This window comes from Drosophila obscura, unplaced genomic scaffold (assembly GCF_018151105.1).
Source record: "Drosophila obscura isolate BZ-5 IFL unplaced genomic scaffold, ASM1815110v1 contig_37, whole genome shotgun sequence".
In the NCBI taxonomy this organism is placed as follows: domain Eukaryota; kingdom Metazoa; phylum Arthropoda; class Insecta; order Diptera; family Drosophilidae; genus Drosophila; species Drosophila obscura.
Window position 1 is genome coordinate 2841933 of NW_024542825.1, and position 23546 is coordinate 2865478.

Consider the following 23546-nt stretch of genomic DNA (forward strand, 5'->3'; position numbering starts at 1 on the left):
TCCTCCATATTCAAGGTGCACTTTGTCACAGGATAAAAACACATATAACTCGATGGAAGAAAACATTCCATGAGCATGAGCCAGAAACCTGAAAGTGTAAGATTAAGGCTGCAAAATATCCATAAATGTATCCATAGTATATTCAAGATTTCGATCAGAAAAGAACAGAAATATTAGCAAATTATTTTGTCAGCATTTCTGGGCGACACTGTGGACATGGCAACGTTGGGCACACCGGGCGGATGGATTGTAATACAAAGAGCGGTCAATGAAGCACCTGACAAATTTCATTCATGTAGATCGTTGTTTTTGCAGTCAGGATCCCCTCTAAGCTCCAGCATAATGTGGCAAGAAACATGCCTCACACAGATGCCCTATAAATCAGGTAATGCCTGCCTATATCCGCACGGGCAAGAATTCAAGTCAGCAGCAGCAGCAGCAGCTAGCAACAAAAAAAGGCAGTCTACATATACAATATTCCCAACCAATATATTTTGTTTGCTCTCAAAAGCAAAAATACCTCAAATATCCGAGCAGTTTTCATTCAAACTCAGCATGATAAATTCCACATGAACTTGAACACACACACAACACAACACATAGTAAAATTGAACATTGAATGGCGAGTAATAGTCCGCCACCAGCGAAAAGATCAAAGCGCATCGAACGCGACACGAATCGCGGCAAGTGGAAGTCCAAAACCGAGTTCATACTCTCGCTCATCGGCTATGCCATTGGGATTGGCAATGTGTGGCGCTTTCCGTATTTATGTTATCGCAGCGGCGGCGGTAAGTCACTCATCCACACGTAACCACCCACACACACTCAGTGCTGTGCCACACGGAGTGCCCCACGCAGACCTCACGCAGACCCCACGTGCACTGCACTGTGTGCTCTCTCGCTCTCCCTGTCTCTCTTCATTTCACTCACAGAAAATAGCGCTGGGGGAGTGCAGTGCAGTGGGGTCGTGTCTGGGGGCTGTCTGTGGGCTATTTTTAGCTTTCATATTTAGCTTTTGAGCGATGAAAGCTGGACGAAAGCTTTGCCGCTTTTGATGGCCACTCTGGCGGTCTGTGGGGGACGCCTTCGATAGCTCAGTTGGTAGAGCGGTGGACTGTAGAGTTACGAGGAGGCTTGGTGATGTGCGACGGGCAGCGGCAGGACTCTGGGGGCTGGAACGATACCACGGCAACCGGATAGCGCCCTACTCATGCACCACCAGCTTAAGATTCGCGATATGTTGAAATCCATAGGTCGCTGGTTCAAATCCGGCTCGAAGGATATCTTTTTTTTTGCTTTTATTTTTGCTCCAAATTTTCTTCTCTTTTTTTTGTTGCAGGTGCCTTTCTGGTGCCGTACATTCTAATGGTGCTGCTGGCCGGCATACCGCTCTTCTACATGGAGGTGCTCATCGGCCAATTCTCGGGCACGGGCTGCACGGGCATGTTCCGCCTGGCGCCAATACTCAAGGGCACGGGCATAGCCCAGGTCGTCGTGAATATGTACTGTGTGTGCTACTATTCGGTTATTCTCTCCTATCCCATTCGCATGATCTCCTACTGCTTCTACAAGGATGTGCCCTGGGTGGACTGCGATCACTCGTGGAACACAGATCATTGTGTTAACATCGATGAGGTGAGTCCCCCCCCTCTGGCTATCTGGATTTATAATCTACATTTTAGATGTAGATGTAGCAAACAAAAAATGTAAACAGACAAAAGTACACATAAATCATATGCTCACACATGCACACATACTTACTGACTGAGTACGGGTATAAGAGTTGAGTCGCGGCACCAGCAGCAACTCACAACGTTCCTTCTCTTTGTATTTAATTTCTGTTCCTTAATTTCACAGCTAAGCAAACAAAATTCAACGGATTTTGTGACATCAGCGGATGAGTTTTTTCAGTAAGTTCGCAGTGCCAGTTCCCTCAGGTATCCTTGCTGTCAAAATTTATATATTCTTTTGCAGTCGCGAAGTGCTGCGTTTGTCGGGTGGCATTGCCGATCTGGGCGGCATTGTGTGGCAGCAATTACTCAGCCTCTTTCTATCCTGGATTGTCATCTATTTGTGCGTAGCCAAAGGCATTCAATCGGTAAGAAATTCACATAAAAATGTTTGTGGCTCCTGCATATAGTTTTTGTGCCTGTTTTAGGTGGGTAAGGTGGTCTACTTTACGGCGCCCTTTCCCTATGTACTGCTCTTCATTCTGTTTGTGCGTGGCGTCACCCTGCCCGGCGCCTGGACGGGCATCAAATTCTACATGTATCCGGAATGGGAACGGCTCTATGATCTGAAAGTCTGGGCCGATGCGGCCATACAGATGTTCTTTGGCCTCGGTCCCGGCTGGGGTGGCATTGTCAACATGGCCAGCTTCACTGAGTTCCGCAATGATGCAAAATTCGACACCATTTTGATTGTGACCGTCAATGTGTTTACGAGCATCTTTGCGGGTTTTGTGGTGTTCTCCGTTCTGGGTTTCCTGTCGGTGAAGTCGGGCATACCGGTGGCTACGGTGGCCACCTCGGGTCCGGGTCTGGCATTTGTCACCTATCCGGAGGCGATAGCCAAGCTGCCCATACCACAGCTCTGGGCCATTATGTTCTTCTTTATGCTCTTCCTGCTGGGCATTGACAGTGTGGTGGGTGGCACATTCCCTTAGTGTGGGGAGTATCTCTGATATCATTTGCTCTGATCCGTTTGCAGTTTGTGCAGCTGGAGGCCATCACCTCATCGGTGCTGGACGAAGTCAAGTGGTTTAGGAATCACAAATGGAAGCTGACGCTTGTCTGCTGCATTTTGTTCTTTTTTTGTGCCATTATAATGACCACAAATGTAAGTAGACCTTGAAAGCATTGCCAAATTTCTGTAATGGCTTCCCCCCACCTGTAATGGCTTCCCACAGGGCGGCATGTATATCCTGCAGCTGTTTGACTGGTACTCCTCGGCCATATCCGTGATAGCCATTTGTCTGGTGGAGATTATCATGGTGTCGTTTATCTATGGCATCGACAACTTCATGCTGGACGTGGAGTTCATGATGGGCAAGCGACCCTCCATCATTTGGAAGATCCTCTGGAAGTGGATCACACCCATAGTTCTAATCGTGCGTACCCTTTGTGCCTGATCTTCCTCAGCCTCTTCAGTCCCTACTCCCCTCCCTGCAGTTCATTTTCTTTATGAGCATCATTTTCATACGCACCATTCAATACAACAACACCATCTACCCCAAGTGGGCCATTTTTATTGGCTGGGCCAGCTTCGTGTCGTCTGTGATGTGGATACCGCTGTATGTGCTGTACATCATGATACGCAAGCGGGAAACCATGGTGGACAGCCTGAAGAAGCGGCTGAAGCCGCTGGACTGGACCCCAGCGGATCCGCAGGATCGCGAACAGTACGAGGCCTTCCGCCGGCAGCGCAGAATGCCCGCGTTTATGTCTGACACAGATGCGGATGCGATGAAGTAGTACCCCCTAGCCAACCCAATCCCAATTAACTTTTACTCTTAGAAGTGCCAATAAAATCTGATTTATATTTAAAGCATTCGCCATTAATTGACCTCCTCGGTGACCTCGAACAGCTGATGGGTGACATCGGTATTGCCCACAGCCTCCTCGTACTGCTGTCGATGCTCCATGTCCACGGGATACCAATCGGTGGGGCGACAACTCCGGCGGAAACGCTCCCAGCAGCCGCCCGTGCTCTGGTACATGTGGTACAGGCCGTAGCCGGGTATGGCCAGCAATGGCAACACCACCAGGAAAACAGAAAGCACCAAAACAATAAACGAGAAAAAAGAGTGCTCCATGATGGCCACAACAAGGCCCATTAGCTACGTCAGGGAAGAGGACAGGAGAGAGTGTTAGGCAAGAGATGAGACTTCCATTGAAACAGAAAACAAACCAGCGAAAGTATCAGTATGAGCGGCGCTATGAAGCGGAGTATGAAGACCTTCCAGGAGGCAAAGGGCTGGCCCAACATGAACTCAATGTCCCGCTGAAAGCGTTCCCGGCCATAGATCCACAGCACCACCAGCAGCAGCAGCAAATGCAAAAGGCTATGCGACCAAATGGCATCCATGGCCAAAGCCGAGAAGTACGCAATGCCATGCTGGGGGAGCGGGAGATAAACAGAATTTGTGATAAATATTACACAGCTGCACACTCCCACTTACATTCGTGCAAAAGAAGAAAGAACAGAGAGCCAGACCGGCAATCAGGCCAAAGGTCACTTGCTGTTTGTGCTTTCGCAGGCCCTCGAACTCATCGAAGACACTCGCAAGTACAGTGAATATTTGTGTGGTCTGCAAAGAAGAAAGCTTGAAAGAATTAAAGCACTCCGGCCAAGACTGGGCACCCACCATCACAATGAGTGAAGCCAGCAGGAGCATCGTGTAGTATATCACAGTCCACATGTTGGGCCACTCCAGGCTGGCCAAGGCGCTCGCACTCGACAGGAACAACAGCCAATGGGTTAGCACATGGCTATTGAAGCTGTCGGTTCTTTGTTCTGTGTGCCATAAAAAGCTGTTTTAAATCACACTTCAATTGAGTTCACTTAACCCACCTTCGTAGTAACGTTCCAGCATGAAGGTAACCAAACCAAAGAATATGTAAATGAGTATCTGGCCAAAGGAAATGATCCAACAGTAGGACATAATGTTGGCCTTGAAGCCATTGAAGCTGGAGAGGGCCATCACACTGCCCCAGCCGGCGCCGAAGGCCTGCAGCACCATAATAAAGGTAGAGCCGCTGCCCATTATCAAGTCATCCAATCGCGGCGTCAGATAATTCATAAGTCCACCGATGGAGCCAGGCAGAAAGAGGAAACGCACAAAGCACACACCCAAAAGGGCCAGTGTCACCAGGACCATGTGCCGCAGCAGCCAGCCAAACTTGGCCGTCTCCGAGAACTTGTAAAAAATAAAGCCAATGATGGACCAGACCACTATAAAGAGGCCCACAAAATGCCACGACAGCTCGTAGTCCTGGCCCAGATCCGCAAATCGATACACCTCATTCAGGCTAAAATGGTTTCTGCAACAAAAAAAGAGCGGCATCAGTCATGATGAGGCAAATATGGAAATGCTTGCAAGTGCCTCACTGGAAGTAGAGCACCGATGGCACATGAAGTAGCTTGAAGTCGCTCGTTTCGTTGTCGCTAAAATTAATTAAGTCCCCATCGGCTTTTGTATGATTGCAAATCTGAAGCGAGATTGTTAGCTAAGTGAAACAATCGAATCGGCACTACTTACAGTCAACTGATCGCTGGATTCGTTGTGCCAGGACTTTATGCCCTCACAGCTCCATGGCAGCGTGGGACGAATGGAGTTGATGATAAACAAAAGTGGTACAGCCGCAAAGATGCCGTAGTAGATGAGCATGGAGATGGTGAGCAAAGTGCTGACATAGCCCATGCCTGAAAAAAAACATATACATATGGGTAATAATACACCAAGGGAAAAGGGTGAAGTCCCTCCTAGCTTACCCTTGAAAAACGGCGACACACGAAATGCTGATATAAAGCCGCTGCTGGAAAATTGTCCCATGAAGGAATGTATCACCAGAATCGGCACCAAAAAGATGACCATGTACATGTAGTAGGGCAGCATGCCAAAAACTACAAAAGAAATTATGAAAAAATTATATTAAGCAGCATCAAAAAATAATCGATCATCATCTCTCTCTCTCTTGCCAACTCAACCAACGTAAATCAATACGATGAATCATATTCAGTCCTTTGTATATCAGTTCTGTAGGTCAGGTAATGGTACGCCCCTAAAAAGATTAGCAGCTTCTATCTACCATTTATACTACGTAGTGCCCGCCTGGTGCCCTGGCTTGATTCTATTTCTAGCGCTGAAAACTGCGGTTCAATGTGCCCATTACTCACTGCCCAAATCGAAGAAGTACCAATATGAGGCCACAAAAATGTCCATCTTTAGGGCGAGTCCAAAGCAGGCGTATACAAAATCCGTTGGTTTTTCCCATTTTCCACGATCTAGATCCGGGCTGAAGGGTTTCTGGCCGGTGGCATATGATGTCTCATAGACCATGGCGGCAGCAGCCTTGATTTAGATGATTTATATGTAAATAATCTTAGAGAACAGCTGTATATACATATAATCTATGTATTCTCTGTATATTTTGTTGCTGTTGTTGTGCTGCGAACGATCCGTGCGCGTTTTCTACTTTAAATTGACGGACTAATTAGTAGAGCCGATGCCGGCAAACTGAATTCAAATCGGACTGCAAGCCGCCGTCGAGCTCATCCCAGTAGACGACAGCAGCGGATAACCTGGGAAGGGGTATTCCTACTTTTGCTGGCAGCCTGGCATACACTTGAGAAAGCTGGAGGGTTGCTTAGGAGTGGAGCAGAGAATTAATGTGTCTGATTCTGTGGCAATTTTAGCTACAATGGGTCCCATATAATGTGTCCCTAAAGGCAGCACCTGATCAAAGATTGGAGGAAGGATAGGTATTACCTCTTCTAAAGTTCTTTCGTTAGTGTATCTATTTTCTCGACTTTATGTTTATTATTGCATTTATTCATTATCAACGCTTGTGTGTATGGCTCGTGCTGTTCCCAGGGGCGTAGCTACGCGCCGGCCCGGGGCCCCCGGGGCCCGAACCCCAAAATATCTCTCACTCCACACTTCTGCAAGCATGAATTCGACTTGTATAAAGTATTCTTCATAAAATTCTATGGAAAAATGGCTGAGGTCACGTTCCAAACGGTAATATATGATTTTCAGAGGGTTTGTCAACCAATTTCAGATCAGCCGTTTTTTCATTGAATTTAATGAAAAATACTTCAAACGACGCACAATTAATGCACTATATCCAAAAAAAAAAAATTTTAAAAAAACGAGAAGGAACTTTTGAGTCGCTTCTTTGGATGCGACTCTACTTTTATACCAGTATTCAGTAAGTATATAAATTTGTGAGCTTAGAATTTATGTAGAATTTTTAAATATTTTACATTTTCAATTATTTTGCTACAGGCGAGGCGAAATTTTGAAATACACTTGTAGCAGTGTGATATCAACATTTGGTTGCTCCAGCTCTTATAGTCTCTGATATATAGGCGCTCATCAAGACGGACACACAGAGATAGAACGGCTATTGATGCTGATCAAGAATATATATACTTTATGGGGTCGGAAATTTAATCTATCAGAAAAAGTTGGTTTTGTTCGAAGCGTAAATAAAGAGTTTAATTTTGTCGAGTAAGTAAGGCAAGAATAAGATTGTAATTTTGTTAAATGTACAATAAAGTTTTTTGAACACATACATCTTCAAATAAAGAATTCGATTTACCTCTTGACCTAATACCAATATAATTAATCCATAAGGCTCACACAAAACCCTCTTAATGATAAAGTGTCTGACTTTAGTTGGGGCCCCAATTTATTTTTTTTGTTCCCCCTAGCTACGCCACTGGCTGTTCCACTTGTGCGGGACATCACACATCGCCAAGTTCATTTGGAAAAAGTTCATGTGGATGCCGGAGAATGCAAACCGATCTGATATTTGTCTGTGTTTGGGCAAAAATGGGCGGACGGACGGAACCGCAATGACATCGAATCCGATTGTAGATACAACAAAAAATAATAATAAATAAGACTGTCACTGTCACTGTTCCTATAATCTCAAACAACTAAGAAGCCATTTCTCCATTCAATATCAGACCGTATGCAGTCTTCTAGGTAAATTGACCAAAATACATACGGATAGTACCTTTTAATGTCCTATAAGTCATTTAGGTCCGCTGCTGTTCAATCTGTTTGAAAATGACCTGCCTCAAGTTATTCTGCACTCAACTACATTAATGTATGCTGATGACGTTAAAATCGGTTCTTCCTTTTCTGATTGGTACTAGCATAATCGCCTACAACTTGACCTTGATGAATTAAACATGTGGTGTTCGAACAACTTACTTTTTTGGAACCATTCTAAGTGCAAAGTTATGACCTTTCACCGCCGACAGCCTCATTTGGTCCCCAGTTCTCTAGGACATCATGTTCTGCATCGAATTTTAAAATCAAATGACCTAGGAGTGCTCTGCGATCACAAGCTATGTTTCAACAGCCATATTGCTTTATGGGTAAACAAAGCAAAGGGAGTTTTAGCGTTTATCAAGCGTTGGTCAAAGGAGTTTGACGATCCGTATGTCCCTTAACATCTTATTACATTATATTTACTATAATCTAAATTTAGCGAATTTTCAATTTTATTTTGTATTTTTTCCTCTTTATTTATTCTTAGTTATTTTTATCCTAGTCCATAATTAGCAGATAATTGTTTATAAAAACCCCCCTAAATAAAAAAAATATAAGTCTTATCAACAATAGCTTAGTCTCAATGGCAAATAATATGAATGCCAAATAGTAGTTCAAATTAAATATGAAACAAATTTGTTAAAAATTTTAATAGTCAGCCAATTATTCAGTATTTATTTATGCAGGGAATATTATTTGCTACTGATAACCGCAGTGACCTCGTCGAGCATAAGCATGGCACTTGCCCGAGAGCAAAATAGATTTCACCGAAATTCGGGAAATTTTTTAAAGTGATTTCACTTAATAAATTTATAAACAACATTTTTCTCATAACTGATTGAATGATTAGGATTAGCGCTAATCGCTGATCACGATTTACGACACGAGCACAATATATGTACATACTAACGAGTAGTATATAAATAAATACATACTCGTATTTAGTAAAATAGTACAAATATTGTGTAAATATTATTTACTACACATGCTTTATTTTTTACAGACATCTGTAACACACACTGACTGAAAGTATTCAACAAGCTCTATATAAAATGCGGTAGTACAAAAAAATAATGCATCCACTCGGCACAAAGAGAGAGACCTACATTCTACGAGATAATAGTTTAATCAAACACATGCCCCACAGCAGCCTCCCTATACCTTTTTTCGATCATTCATCTCCATCAGATACCAAGTCAAGGGGTTGCTGATGCATAGAGCAACTGATAGTCGATCAGTCGATTGGGTGGTCAATACAATTTCAAGCTTTATATTTTCCGAGAACCCCCATTTACGCGCATAATCTTGAACTATTTTTCAGTTACTTCACCCGCCCCTCTCTGTGCTACGCACGCTACTCATTCTCTCTCTCGCTCGCACACACTATGCCCTGTGCAATGCGCGACCTTTGCGGAGAAGATGTAGATGTACATTGGTATGTATGTATAATTTACAATCGACATTGTAGATGTAGATAACAGATGTAGCAAAAACATGTCAAATGTAAATTATTTTAAAATTATACATAATCTCACAATATATAGACTGAGTATAAAAGTAGAGTCGCGTCCACAGAAGCGACTTACACGTTCCTTCTCGTTTTTATTTTAAAATTTTATTGTTTTAAATATTTTATTTTTGGCCGAAGCTTGTAGAACTTCCGTTTACCTTTTGGCGGAATTTAGTTTTTAGTTTTAGTTTTAGTTCTTTTTTGTAGGCAACTACTAAATATCACCAGTTTATTGTTGACTATAGCTAGCGTTTGGAAAATATCAGTACAGCTCCATCAAAAAAGTCAGCCATCAGCAATTGCACTTGATCCGTGTTTTGATTCCGAGTGAATTCGTTTATGTGGTGTATAATAAAAGTGAGTTTCAGTTCGAGCCGCAACCTGCGGCAGAGAATGACCGACCTCTCGTCATTCACGTGTCATGGGGGCGCGACTGCGACTTAAGTACGAACGGTGACCCCTGGGGGTCTTTTTTGATTCGATTCTAAGAGTATTTCTTTTTCAAATACAGGCACTATGTGGTATTGGCATTGGCATCGATCACCAGCATCTCGGAGATACCCATTATCTCCTCGTAAAAGCGACGATTGTCCGCATCCACCGGATGCCAGTCATGGGGCGCCAGGCACTGTTGCAGTCGCTGCCGCCAGCTGCCGTTCGTCTTGGTCACCTTGTAGGCCATATACACGATGGCCACGAGGAAAATCAGCCCCTGGCTCAGCCACATGAGAACTGGATGGAGTCCATTGAAACTTAACAATATGTAGCCGAGCTGATACTGAAACGAAAAAACATTCTAGGATCATTGGCTCATTGGAAACATGGAAAATCGATTGCCTACCAGACAAAGCCCCAGAAAGATGGGCGTGCCAAAGCGTATAAAGAATATGGTGAAGCTTGAGATCGTTTTGCCCAGCATGAACTGCAGATCGCACTGGAAGCGCACACGGCCATAGACCCAAGTGGCCATCAGGACGAGCACACCCGAAATGATGACATGAGAGAACATGGCCAGCTGTGGCAGCTGATTTAGCTGACTGAAGCCCAACTGAAAGTGGCATAAAAAAAGCTGTAGAGATGATTTCTTTGAGCGGAAATTCCCCAACAGACCTGCGTACAAAAGTACAGGGATGTGGCTGCTAGACAGAAGATCAGCGAGCAGATAATTGGCATCTTTCTGCACCTCAACCACTCAAACTCATCGAAGAGGGACGTCAGCACAGACAGCAGTTGGATCATCTACAATAGAAATGAAACCATTAGACACTGGCCTTAAAAGAAAGCTACAAATAAACCCTCACCAATGCTGAAAGCTCAGCCAGAAAGATGATGACAAAGAACAGGAATGCCCAGAGATTGGGCACAGTGCTAAAGCGGCCGAACAGATACGAGAAACTGAGATACAAGTACTGCATGGCATGCTTCTCATCCACATGCAACGGCAGCATGCCCACATGATCTGCAAAAGAAGGGATATACATAGTTACAAACGCTTAAGCAACCAGTTGGATACTCACCCTCGAAATGATCGTGGGCCACATTGCAGCAGAGGACGGCCAAGAGGCCAATGGTGGCATGGGTGAGGCACACCCAAATGCTCATTCGTTCGGCATCGCTGCGGAAGCTGTTGTAGCTCGCCAGATTGATGATACTGCCATAGCCGGGGCCGAGGGCCAGGCCGGCTAATAGCAAGGCAGACCTTGCAGCTCCCAAAAGTTGCTTCATGTTGTAGAACATAGGCAGCAGGTAGCTTTTTATGGTCCCAAGGTTCACGCTCTCGTGAATGGCCAAATAGAAGAAAACGGCCACAAAGAAGGCAAACATCACGACACAAGCACAACGCAGCGTCTTGCCAATCTAAAAGGATATCACAATATGGGACTAAAGATGACGAACTGGAAAAAAAAGCACTCACAAAGGCAACGGGCTTGAGCAGGAGGGCCAGTACCAGCAGCCAAATGGCCACCACAGCCACGACCATGGACAAGGAGGTGCTCATGGCAGTAGAGCCTTCGCCCGTGGAGGCAATCATCGATCTGAGCAAAAAGAAAGATATTAATTTGAAGCTCACATTTGAATAAATCTATTGCTCACCGAAAGAACTCCACAGTGGAATGTGGATCGACAGTGAAATTCTGTAAAGAAAACAGGTATAAAATTAGCAAAAATATATTACAATTATCTTTTAGTCCACTCACATCTTGATCGTAGTTGTCGTAGGTGGAACAGTCAGCACTGTTCCACGTATTGTTGCAGTGCATCCATGGAATCACCGCATGCAAAGTGTTCACAGCGTAGATAAGTGGCACCACCGCCCCAATGCTGTAGTACGTGAGTGTTCCCAGATTTATGAGCAGTATGGAATAGCCGATGCCTAAAAGTGTGCCACATTATTAGCCAACTTATGGGGGTGTGTTTGTTGCAAGATTGTTGATGGGCTCTTACCTTTAAAAATGGGCGCCACACGAAATGCTGAAATAGATCCGGAAGTGGAAAACTGTCCCAGAAATGCTTGGATCAAAAATATGGGCAGGGAGTAGATGAAAATACCCATAAGATAGGCGATAATAAATAATACTGTAAAGAGATGAAAAAGTAAAGGAATTGGATAAAGGGAAGAAACTTAAATATATTTCTGTAAACTAGATTAAAGAGTAAAAATGGAACCGACATAATGCCTAATAATGATTAATTTCGATATTTTTTGCTGAGCGATAAATATATATATATTATATATGTAATTCCCTTATGATCAATTACTTTGCTTAGTAATACATGCTACAATCTCCAGAACCTTGATCTGCGGTCACATAAAAGTGCTAGTAATATGCTCTCCTCTCTCTAGAGATTTATCTGCCACAGCACTCTGTCATTATTTGCTTTATCTGGAATCGTATATTTGTATGTAGAAACGTGTGTAATTATGTCATTAACTAATGACCCCAGAATAGCCACCGATTATATCTGTTCGTAACCAGTTGGCAGTTGATTATAGCCCCCCGTTTATGATGAATCTGTTAGTGGAATCAGGCTCTCTATTTTTGTATTATTTATTTTGGTTTCTGATGAATCGTTTGCTCTCTTTTTCTATTGTTGTGGTTTTCTGTGGCTTGATGACAACCCTGACTGCTAACGTCTTACAGTCATTCACCTTATCGCTCGCCAATTTAATATTGTTTATAATGGAAAAGGAACGCACACAATGCCCAGCAATTAAGGCAGTCCCCCGATAACCTTTGGTTTAGTTAATTGAAATCCATTGATAACAAATTAGAATGGGAACGGGAATGGGAACGGCAACACTTACCCCAGCCGCCGTTAATTAGGCCGAAGATGGGGAGGTCCGAGAACATCACCGAGGTGAAGCAATGGGTGCAGCTGGCGAAATAAAAGTCCGCCGACTTGGCCCAGCGTCCGCGTGCCTTGTCATGGCGATAGGGCCGCTCCAGGGTGTCGTAGGCGCTGGTCGCTGGCACGGCCATGCTCTGCACCTGCCGCAAGCGGATGTGACGCGCTGAGGCAGCCAATCCTCCGCTTCCTGTAACGCCAATGCCATCTTCAGCTCCAACTATTGTGCCGCCATCTCCACCGTTTTCGCAGTCGCCCAGCAGCATGCAATGGTTGAGCTGCTCCCCGCAGATGCCTTTCATGATGGGCGGACCAACGTCATGTATTCCACCCACGGAAGTGTCTCCACAACACCTGAGATTCCCCAGAGAATCTCACTTATAACGCGCGCAGCTTTTTTTTGTTTTTGGCACTTTTTGCTCTCCTCGTTCCAAGTTCATTCCGTTTCGTACCGCACTATACGTGAATTTCGCACTCTGACCCAGTTTCACCGGAGTTTCTGGGTCAGTCCGACGTAGCAATGTTTTTTATTTTTTTTCGCTGACTTGTCTATGGATGATAATCTTCTTAATAGGGCCGCCAGTTGAGAGTTAATAAGATGTTATAGCTGCCAGCAGCAGTCTTTAATTGAAATCGAGACTCGTCACGACGCGACACTTCACCCCAGAGACCGACAGACAGACAGACCGATCCAGCACCGAGATTTGTGTGTACGAACTCCAAGCTCCAAGTTCTCCAGCTCCAAGCGCAGTCGGAACCAAGCGGTCGCATCAGATGCTCAGCGACAAATGATGCGATTTGATGGGGCACTCCCCGCTCTCACTCTCTGCCACTAAATAAAAAAAAAAAATAATAATAAAAGCAGCAATAGCAACAAAGAGCGCAACAAATCACGAATTTAATTAAATAATAAATACTGTTTTTTTTTGTGCATGCGTGTGCGAGTACAGTGGGACAAAGGCTGTGGGAAATGGCAAGACTACGTCTGATACATATATGGGAAACTTGAATACAATTTAAAGCGAGTTGTTAGCGGGCTAAGAATAATTGTGCACTACACTCCAAATCCCATTCGTGCCACTGTGCAATGACATTGCTATGCCGTTGTCCGTTCATCGGTCGGACGCGCAGTTGCCGCAAATAGCTCATATAAGCAGTAAAATACCCCGTACTCGTGAGCATCGATAAGAACAAACAAAGAACGATTCCAATCGGAATGGGAAACAAAACAAATAGGAATTAATCCGCAAACAAAGACAGGGAGCGCGTTGTTTTATTTAAATCAAATCGCATCTCAATCGAAACGGAATGGAATTAAGTAAATGTCGGAGTGGGATGGCAAATGAGGGCAATGGACGGACACAGCCAGCTGATGCTGCACTTGCTCTCTCTCTCTTCTTTTACACTCTCTCTCTCTCTCTCTCTAAATGCCGGTGTTCTTTGCCAAGGTAAGGTAAGGCAAAACTGCATGCAGACATTTCAAGCTCATATTGAAAACTCTTGAGAGCGAAACTGCCTTACCTCTTAAATACTACGCCTTGCTTGACATTGCTCGTTCAAAGCGAAAGCACGAGAGAGAGGCAATTAACGAGAGACGTACAGCCTAGTCGCTCTCTTTTTCCCAAACGCTTCAACAAGTGTAGAATAAGGGGAATGAAACACTGCGGGACGCTTGGGAAAGGAGGGTACAAATCAGCTGTTTTTTGTTTTTGACTCTCCCGCATTGTGTAATTCCCATTGGACTTGAAATTTGTTTGTTTATTTCTGTGGGTGGTTGCTGCCACTGGGCGTGTGCTGGATACCGACGGCGGCAAACGTGTTCAATTAGTCGAAACGAAACGAAATTTTTATAAAGCGCAATAAATTTGCAAAAAGAAAAGTTCAAGAAAGTCTAACCATAATCAAACAATCGCACATTGTTATATGTATATGTGCATATACAAAGTATACGATACGATACATATAGCCAAGAAAAAGACGCAAAAAGTTGGCGTCTCAAGTGGCAGCCAAGTCTGCTGCTCCTCCTCCCCCAGCCCCATCCTTAGCCACCCTGCTCCTGCTTCTTTGCACAAGACAATTCAAACAAAGGTAGCGGCATAGGCGCCGCCTTAACGGGCTTATCATCCGCCTCCAATCAAATCACGCACCTGGCACTCACATTTGCATTCGCTCTTCACTCTTGCGCCTCTCAATGCATTTCACAGTTGCAGTCGGCGACACTTTTCGCAATCACGCACGAATCTTCCATGCACTTTGATTTCAGTTTTCTGTTGGTTCTGCGCGATATTCCCCGAATACCGAATACCAATCCGAAAGCACGTTGACGCCGCCGCTCTTCCAACCGAACGACTGAGGCAGGCAGCTCTGCCGCGGACGCAGCCAGATAGTCGCCGGCCAAATGCTGCTGCTGCCGCTGTCTCTTATCGCTGCTGTCCTCCGCTGTTTTTGCTATTTCTACTCTTTTGCCAATTGGTTTGTTGTTGGGAGAAATGCAAAAAGAGAGTGAGAGCGGGAGCGAGAGAGAGCGCGCTTTTGCATGGTTTGCTGTGTTGTGCTCTACAAATGTGAGTGAGCGGTAAATGTATGAGAGTACGCAGAACCACCGAATGCTCTACAATTACGTATGGGCAGGCAGAGCAGATTCCCTAGGGTGGAAAAGTGTAAGAGCACACACAATTCGTGTTGACCCTACAGCCAATGAGTGTAAGCAAAAGAGGCGGCAAAGAGTGTCAAATAAAAGGCAGTAAGAGCAAAGGCGACTCGTCATGACGCTTAAATGCTCTGAGTTCGAAGCCAATGAGTAATGCAGGTGAAGGAAAGCACACTCACGAGAGTATACGAAATTCGCTAATAACCCAAAAGGTTGTAAAAGGGCAAGTAAATAAGGGGTCACGCAAAGAGTTACATTTTGGGCAGTAAGAGCACCGCCAATTCGCTGTGAGCCCCCCGCACACACATTTGAGTGATTTTCTCTTTGCTGTAACAATTACCGGGCCTGGCCAAAAGGAAGTCCAGTAGGAAATTTCTTACCATTTACGTGTACGAGCCGTGCTCCCAGTAAGGGGAGGCTGTCGACACGACTGACGACGATTGACTCTTGGCCCGCGGGCGTGCAATAAATCACTGCAGTCAAGTAAGTCCGTTCAATCGCCAAATGCTGTGCACCCAAAAGGGGAGGGGCGGCACAGGGGTGTCCGTTATTGATACACTGACGCATTTCATTCAAGAGCCAAATGCGGCAGCAAAGCAAAACATGAAAAACAAGAAAGTAATTCGCATATCGGTGGCCGAATTTTGTGATACCCTTTGGAGATGGTGATTGTTATATACTATATAACAATATAATAATATAATATAATATACAATATATAATACATAGTGATCCGGTATGCCGCATATCTATTTTAATGTCTGGAAGTTACTTTTATTTTTGAAACACACAAAAGTTTTCAAATGCTTTACTCTGTGTCACAAGTCTCTGTTAAAAATCATATTATTATTTTGAAAGGGTAAACAAAAACAAGCGCGTGAACCGCCGAGTGGCAATAGAAAACGATATTAGGTATGAGGGGAGGGAGATGTATGGGGGTCAGGCAATCACGCATTTGGTTTCGCAGTTGGATTCTGTTGCGGTCAGCGGTGTGGAAAGGAGTGCCCGGGGCAGGGGTGTGAATGCTCTGATTTGATTTGTGGATGCATTTCGCCATTGAACGTCGAGCGTTGAGCGTTGAGCGTTGAGCGTTGCGCATGCGCATGAACTTGACATTTCAGCCTTTCCATTCAATTGCGTTGCTCTGTTCGGAAAACTGCCACCTAGGGGCTGCGTAGAGGAGTGGGAACATGGGGGGACATGTGGATGCTCAGAAGAGTGCGTCGGGGTGAGGCTCATGTTCCATTTGAGTCAATGAATCAATCAACTATGCACATTCGAAGGCGTAACACTGTTCAAATCATTGTTGTCATCAGCCAAACGGACTGTGTTTACTAATTGACTCAGTTTTTTCTATTGTGGAATTCACCAGTTACGCGGTATTTTGCAGTCGATCATGGGATTAGCTGCACAATTTAAACTCGTTTAAGTGGCATCCATTATGTAGTTAATTGAGCTATTACGAGCTTCAGACAAATCTAAAGTCCAATATTTGTCGCTTTTTATGGTTTGTTGCGTGTCGAAATCAATGTTAGTGACAGAGATTTATGACTTTGACTTGGACTGTGAATAGCTGTGAAATTTTCAAAGAATTTATTAACTTTGCTAATAAACTCTGAAGATTTTTAAGCATTTGTAGCATTCTCTTTCAGCCAGTGATCTCTCCTCATTTTGTTATTTAATTTTTATGGAAGTTTTTGTAAACTCGGAATATGATCCCCGAAATGTGATCCCTAAATTACTTTGGTAAATTTTTAATCAAACGATCACAGTTAACTTTCGAAATTTCTCAAAGCTCTAAGATTTTTCTCAGAAATCCTAAGAGAGAGAGGATTTCCTTCCAAATTAAATCAAATTGTGTGTTAGTTACATTTTCTTTATTTTGCATAATTTCAAACATTTCCCCATGGAATGATCGCAGCGTTCCTTCAAAGGAAAGTCCTTCTTCTGTTTTGTTTTGCCAGGAATGCTTGGAAAATGTATTCGAAATAAATACTATAAAGAGCGCAAGAGAGAGAGACACCAGCCAGTGTTGGTTGCTGACTGGTGCTTGGGTCGAAAGGGAATTTTGATGGCTAGTTATGGGGTTGAGGTTGAAGTTCAAGTGCTAGGTGCGAGTACCCTGTCTATATAGATCTATATATATATATATACATTTGTGTACAACAGTATTGTGGTTCATCAATGGCAGTTCCATGGCATGGCGGGGCGGTCCGATCGTAGTTGGTGGACTTGGAAACTATCAGGAGAGATCCTGTCACTTACAGGGTTCCGGGTGCGGGGGCAGCATTGATGGCGGCCACCGACTGGATGTGTCCGGCCAGGGGAGCGGTGTGGATGGCACCACGGGTCTGGGCCGTGTACACACCCTCATGGGCAACAGGGCCAACGACAACGGCGGGCCCATGGGCAGCAGCCACGACAGCGGGTGCGTGGATAGCTGCTGGCGGCCAGGAGCCGACGCTCACGGCTGCGGGCCAGGCGGCGGCGGGATGAGCCCAGGGAGCGCCGAGAGCAGGTCCCCAGGGAGAGGCAAGCAGAGCGGGTCCAGAGACGGCGGTGTACGAGAGTCCATGTCCGGCCACCTGAGAGGAGAGCAGGGGAATCACCGACGACTGCACGCCCATGGCGAGGGCCAGAGTGAAGACAACGGCGATGGCGAACTGGAAAAAGGACACCCCAAATTAGCAAAGGATTCACAGTGCCAGTGGCGCCTCCATCCCGATCTTAACTCACTTTCATTTTGCTGTTTGGTTTTGGTTTTGGTAGCGCTCTTGTTGAACTCTTGTTCTGAACTGATCTCTGGACTGTTCTGCTGGCCAGCTTTATACCCGACTGCGGTCCGTCCCCCACATGGCTGACCACCAGCACTGCACTGCACTGCACCGGCGACAACTACAAAAGTTCATGAAAGTGAGAGTTCACACATGGTGTCAGTGGACAGGGGGACAGCGGGACAGTGGGACAGCGGAGCTCCGCTTGCATACGCTGCCAGTGCTAATGACATGGCTTACACCGCTCCGATCGATCGATCTATCGTATGAGCGATCTCACAGATCACCGCCTTGACTGCTCGAGACATTGTTAACGCGCCCTGAACACCCGCCCGCTGCGGCTGTGGCTGCTTGCTGCAAGTGCTAAGTTAGAGCTGATCGTGTCGGGGAACTAGTTCTGCTAGTAGTTATAGTCTCAGGCTAGACTAGACTGAATGCAAGGGAATATCCTTCTGGAAACTTGATTTTACGCTGCTCCATCTACCGCCAGATTCAACCCTTGCTGGATTGGTGTCTGTATGGCCAGAAAATATTCCGACTACCTCTATTAAAATTTCTTTAAGCACTAAAAGCATATGAAGAGGTTTGGACACACAGAAATTATCATTCTGTAATTAATTAAATATTAAAATAAATCTTGAACCAACTCATGTTTCACTTCCAGTTTTCCAAGGCGAGAACATCACCTCTTGACTCCTATTAAAATTTATAAAAAAGCACATCCCAAACCTCATCTTCAGCTTATTTTCTTAAGCAACAAATCTTCCTTTGAGCAGCAGAAAATTCCTCTGCATTAAAATGTTCTCCTCACTGGAACCAGCTGCCATCGGTACCCCCCACAGATTCTGCACAGCACTGACAAACGCTGCAACGCCCCAGAAATGCATTCCCCAGTGAGTGTTTCTCGATCTCTTCTCTCTCTTTTCTCTCTGTCTCTTAGAGTGGCTTTGAGTGCCGCGCCCAACCCACTTTTAAGCTGCAGTTCCGGTAAGTTGATTTTCACTCCATCACACCGTTTCGTTTCGTTTGGTTCGGTTTAATTACTTAATTGTTGTTTGTGTATGATTAGCATTTTCAGCATTGATTTACGAGAATAATGCAAATCCAATTATGGTCTGATCCATATCCTGCATATGGCCAACTAATAACTGATTTATGTTCTCGTAAGGGTTAATTCTGTGGGACTGTTGGGGTTGGAATTATAACTAATTAAAATTTTGGGGGGGTTTCTGGTGTGGGAACGGGCATGGAATGTCCCTTCGATACACAGCATTAGCCCAAAACGTTGCACAACATTCACTTGGATTTAATGGCGTGGCAGGAAGAGTGTGGGTGTCTGCACCGGAGCTCCAGCTGCGGCTGCGACTGCAGTTCCAGACTTCCCACATTGTCCACAGGCGGCGCCCATTAGGCGAAGCAATTAAACAGAGACAATTCAATTTAATGCCGAAAAAAGCCTTCGATTTGGAAAGCATTAGAACTGGTTTGCCCCCTTCCCACCACAATCACATGGATATGGATATGTGTGTGTGTGTGTGTGTGTGGGTGATCTGTGTGTAAGAGTTCAAGTTTGAAATCTTTTCGATGATAATCGGTAATTAGCCATCGCTATAATTTGCTATTTGCTGGCAATTATTTAGCTGCACTCGAAGACCAGCTGCTGACTGTAAAGTCTGAGTCTTTGGATGTGCAATTAGCGTTAAGCGTTTGCATAATTAAGCATACGCCCTGTGCTCCCAATACACAGCAGATAGATACAGTATGTATGGCGACAATTAACTCTCTCGATCTAATGACCATTGGCCTCCAACTTGACTACCGTTCAGACTAGCTGCTGGTAGCAGTTTCTGTGTGCAAACAAATTGGGATTGCCAGCCATAATAATAATACCCCCCCAGCTAATTCCTAACTTAAACTAATTAAAAGACAAAGACACATTTGATCTAGACATTCTTCGGGCAGACTTATCAGCAAAATCAATTCAAGGTTCAGCAGGTGCAAAAATTATTTCAAACAAAAACAAAAGGAACAGTGCCACACCCCCCGGGGCAAGGTAATAATTAAATCATATTAGTGTTTAGATCAAACAACAGAAGGGGCATGATTCGATACAGGTGCCACAGAGCTATGTCAAGGTCGTGTGGGAAGTAAAACAATGCTGGAGAGATGCGAGGGTATGAAGAGAGAGAGGTGCTATGAACCCCTCTTCCTGGATTTAAGTTGGAATGGAAGTGTATGAAGGGAGAGAGGTGCTATGAACCCCTTTTCCTTGATTTCAGTGTCCTAAAACTTGCCATAAATTGTAAATTGGAATGCCTACAGCCTACAGTAAACAAAGTATAGAATAGAGCTCTAAAAACCCTGCAAAAATTTTAAGTTCCACAGCCTGAAGGCCCTTGTGCCTCTCTGGCTATAAACTTTAATTAAATAAATTAAATAAAAGTGTCAAGTTCTACTCCTAAAATTCGCCCAAAATAATTCAAGAATCTCTTTGATTTGTCGTGTATAAAACAAACGCTGATTCGAGTTTATTTATAACGCTTTCGTCAATCTTTACATTGTTGCAGATTACTACTAGAGTACAGGGGGAATGATGTATATTTACAGTTTGCCTCAAAGCATTTCTCCGCAAAAAGAAATGCTCAGATAATGCATAGACAGAGTGAGACAGAGATAGTGATAGATATAGTAGAGACAGATATAGAAAGATGTACAGCTAAGTAAGGCTGGCTGGCTGGCTGGCTGGCTGGAAGATGTGAAAAACGTTTGAAAGGAGATACATAGATGGATGTAGAATAGAATGAAGGAAGTTCTCAAATAATAAAATTAACATGCTGTCAGTTTGTTGGTTTCTTTGTAGTTGTTGTAATTGTTGTTGGACTTAATAATTGCTGAGGGATCAGTGGGGCTGGATCGTGTATCGTGGATCATCGATCGCCTCAAGATCAGGATCGTGTTCGTATATCAGGGCTGGTGGGGGGTCGTGGGTCGGGGGGTGGCTGGGTACTAAGAGCGGTGTGTGCTTAACATTTAGTTGTGTAGAGAGAGAGTTCGGGGGCGGGGGGTTGGAAGAATCCGGTTGAGAGTCGTGGAAGGTGGTCGGTCGCTGAAGCAGATGAAAGGAGAGATCGAAGTGGGATGACTCCTGAGCTCCTGTGGCCATCCGCCCCGCATCCTCCGTCACATCCGTTTGGCATCGGTTCGATTGGTCGGTCGGTGGCTGGCTGACGATTGACTTACAGAGTTCCGGGAGCGGCGGCCACGTTCACCGAGGTGGCCGAGTTGATGTGTCCGGCCAGGGGAGCGGTGTGGATGGCACCACGGGTCTTGGCCACATAGACACCCTCATGGCCGTGTCCGGCAGCAAGGCCGGGTCCCTGGGCCAGGGCAATGCCGGGCACAGAGGCGCCATGCCAGCCGGGTGCGGTCAGGCCCCAGGGAGCGCCAGCGCCGGCATGCACAGCGACGGCAGCGGGTGCACCACCCCAGGCACCGTTCCAGCCACCGTTCCAGGCGCCATTCCAGCCACCGTTCCAGGCACCGTTCCAGGGGCCACCCCATGCGCCAGCGCCATGGGCCACAGAGTTAACGTAGGAGACACCAGGAGCGATCTGGAGCGCATTCCACGAGGCCTCAGCTCCGATCAGGGCGCACACAAGCATGACTACGGCGGCGGCGAACTGCAGGGAAAGGGCGGGAGATAGGAAGTGTGATCAGAATCAGAATCCTTGTGGGTGGTGCTCCAGCTGTCTGTTGTCTGTTGTTCTTTGTCTTACCTTCATGTTGCTTTTGGGGGGTGGGTGGTTGAAGAGTGGTTGTTGGAGGAGAAGAAGGTAAACTTGTGTTGAATACTCAGCGAACGAGTTGATTCTGATTTCGACTACCAAATTGTGCCAACTTTTATACCAAAAGACCTGCCTAGCTTTTCCAAATGCAAACCTGTGCTGCAGCCGCGCAGTTACAGTCACAGTCACAGTCACAGTCAAGAAAATGTGTATCAAAAAAAAATGCCCACACACACACACACACACACACACAAAAAAACCGGAGAGTACGTGCACGCCGACGCCCAAGTTTGTGGGCCCCGACCAACGACGACGACGAGAATTGGAGTACACTTTTGGATGTTGTGGTGCTCTGACGCCGGCTACCTTTCACTGCCCAGCTGGCGTCAAACGTCCGAGACTGCAGAGATCTGCCTCTCCTGCAGTCAGCACACACTCTGATAACCCACCACCCAACAGCACGCCTCTCTCCAGCTTCAAGGGGGGAGGGCAGGGACAGGCACTGCTGTCAATTGTTGCGCAAATTACTATAAACAAGAATTTAGAGCCGAGGGTAATACGATCACACACACACACACAGCCTAGATTGCACATGGTACATAGTAGTGGAGTCTATGGCCAATCGGGCAGCGCCAATCAGCAACATGGAAAATTGCCACAAACACCAAAATTATATTGATAAAGCCACAAACACATTTAAAAAGTCATAAGCAAAGCATGTGCCCCAAAGCCGCATTCAATTTGCTGCAATGGCAGCTCAGAATTCTTTGTTGCAATTATATATATATTTTTTCCGTCTGTCTGTCTGTTAGTGTGCTTGCAACTCCACGCTGAGTGCTGCCGTAACTTTGGGGGCATGGAATTTGCAGCAGAGTCGCGTGCCTACACTGCAAAAACAATTGAATATCGGCGGGTATTATTATTGCCCAAGGCGGGGCTAAGAACTTTGCCTCTGCCTGTGCCTGTGCCTTTTACAATGACTTAATTAGTGTTTAAATAATATAACAATTGATGGTTAGCCAGGCAGCACTCAACTGTGAAATATCTTCACCGACGGGCAATCGTTTTTATTGCGCAGGGCAACCATCAGCGATGGCTTCCTTTTCCTTTGGATTGCTTCAACAACAACAACAATTTAACACAACAATTTACAGTAGAAAATAAATCATAAACGAGGAAGTCTTAAATGACAGCAAAGCCTTCTGCAATATGAAAACAGGCCATCAGATATAGAAATATATCTGGCACAGACTAATCGATTTAAACTTAACCTTTTTAAAGGCGAAATAATTCTAAAATAATAATTAAATATTTTACAAATAAATTACATAAATTTTTCTAAATTTTCAGTGACATAAACTACATAATCGATAGCTCCAGCAAAAGTTCTGCATAAAGCACCTGATGTAGAAATAAACTTATAGCCGATTAATACTGGAGACCATCACCCTTCCATATCTGGGTTGTTCAGTTAGGTTTTGCCATTCCCAAAACCTTTTTAAGGACTTAATTAAAACAATATTTAGTCACAACATAATTGTACATCAGTCAGCTAAAAAAGATCCCCAGAAATGTGGAATGACTTCTTACAATAATCCTTGGCAGTCCAGCGATAAATCAAAGACCCACTCAATGCAAAGGACAGAAAAAATACATAAATAAAATTATTTATTATCATTTATTAGTTTACTCC

The 23546-nt window shown here is 44.9% G+C and overlaps 5 protein-coding genes and 1 non-coding gene across 7 annotated transcripts; 2 read left to right on the forward strand and 4 right to left on the reverse strand.

Moving 5' to 3' along the window:
- The first annotated feature begins 524 nt into the window (after positions 1-524).
- LOC111079687 (sodium- and chloride-dependent glycine transporter 2) lies at positions 525-3541 on the forward strand. Its single transcript, XM_022374950.2, has 8 exons — positions 525-788; positions 1340-1635; positions 1858-1910; positions 1975-2098; positions 2159-2644; positions 2710-2838; positions 2909-3109; positions 3171-3541. The coding sequence occupies exons 1-8, from the start codon at positions 620-622 to the stop codon at positions 3471-3473; spliced, it is 1761 nt and encodes a 586-aa protein (XP_022230642.1). The 5' UTR covers positions 525-619; the 3' UTR covers positions 3474-3541.
- Trnay-gua lies at positions 1084-1281 on the forward strand. Its single transcript has 2 exons — positions 1084-1120; positions 1246-1281. It is a non-coding gene; the product is annotated as a tRNA-Tyr (tRNA).
- LOC111079686 (sodium- and chloride-dependent glycine transporter 1-like) lies at positions 3519-6228 on the reverse strand. Its single transcript, XM_022374949.2, has 9 exons — positions 5899-6228; positions 5494-5625; positions 5261-5424; positions 5110-5210; positions 4573-5042; positions 4367-4515; positions 4181-4309; positions 3910-4116; positions 3519-3838 (listed from the first exon to the last, which is right to left on the reverse strand). The coding sequence occupies exons 1-9, from the start codon at positions 6059-6061 to the stop codon at positions 3557-3559; spliced, it is 1797 nt and encodes a 598-aa protein (XP_022230641.2). The 5' UTR covers positions 6062-6228; the 3' UTR covers positions 3519-3556.
- Positions 6229-9363: 3135 nt separating this feature from the next.
- LOC111079674 (sodium- and chloride-dependent GABA transporter 1) lies at positions 9364-14992 on the reverse strand. Of its 2 annotated transcripts, none has more exons than XM_022374935.2 (11): positions 14803-14992; positions 12604-13476; positions 11742-11873; positions 11495-11670; positions 11391-11431; positions 11212-11332; positions 10814-11153; positions 10598-10755; positions 10407-10535; positions 10138-10344; positions 9364-10074 (listed from the first exon to the last, which is right to left on the reverse strand). In XM_022374935.2, the coding sequence occupies exons 2-11, from the start codon at positions 12944-12946 to the stop codon at positions 9811-9813; spliced, it is 1911 nt and encodes a 636-aa protein (XP_022230627.2). In that variant the 5' UTR covers positions 12947-13476; positions 14803-14992; the 3' UTR covers positions 9364-9810. The 2 variants fall into 2 exon arrangements, with proteins under 2 accessions (XP_022230627.2, XP_022230628.2); XM_022374936.2 differs by having other exon boundaries at positions 14792-14992.
- Positions 14993-17156: 2164 nt separating this feature from the next.
- Positions 17157-18141, reverse strand: LOC111079675 (adult cuticle protein 1-like). The gene is made up of 2 exons (XM_022374937.2): positions 18031-18141; positions 17157-17957 (listed from the first exon to the last, which is right to left on the reverse strand). The coding sequence occupies exons 1-2, from the start codon at positions 18034-18036 to the stop codon at positions 17556-17558; spliced, it is 408 nt and encodes a 135-aa protein (XP_022230629.1). The 5' UTR covers positions 18037-18141; the 3' UTR covers positions 17157-17555.
- Positions 18142-20563: 2422 nt separating this feature from the next.
- On the reverse strand, positions 20564-21955 carry LOC111079670 (adult cuticle protein 1). The gene is made up of 2 exons (XM_022374928.2): positions 21845-21955; positions 20564-21748 (listed from the first exon to the last, which is right to left on the reverse strand). The coding sequence occupies exons 1-2, from the start codon at positions 21848-21850 to the stop codon at positions 21305-21307; spliced, it is 450 nt and encodes a 149-aa protein (XP_022230620.1). The 5' UTR covers positions 21851-21955; the 3' UTR covers positions 20564-21304.
- Between the last annotated feature and the right edge of the window lie 1591 nt (positions 21956-23546).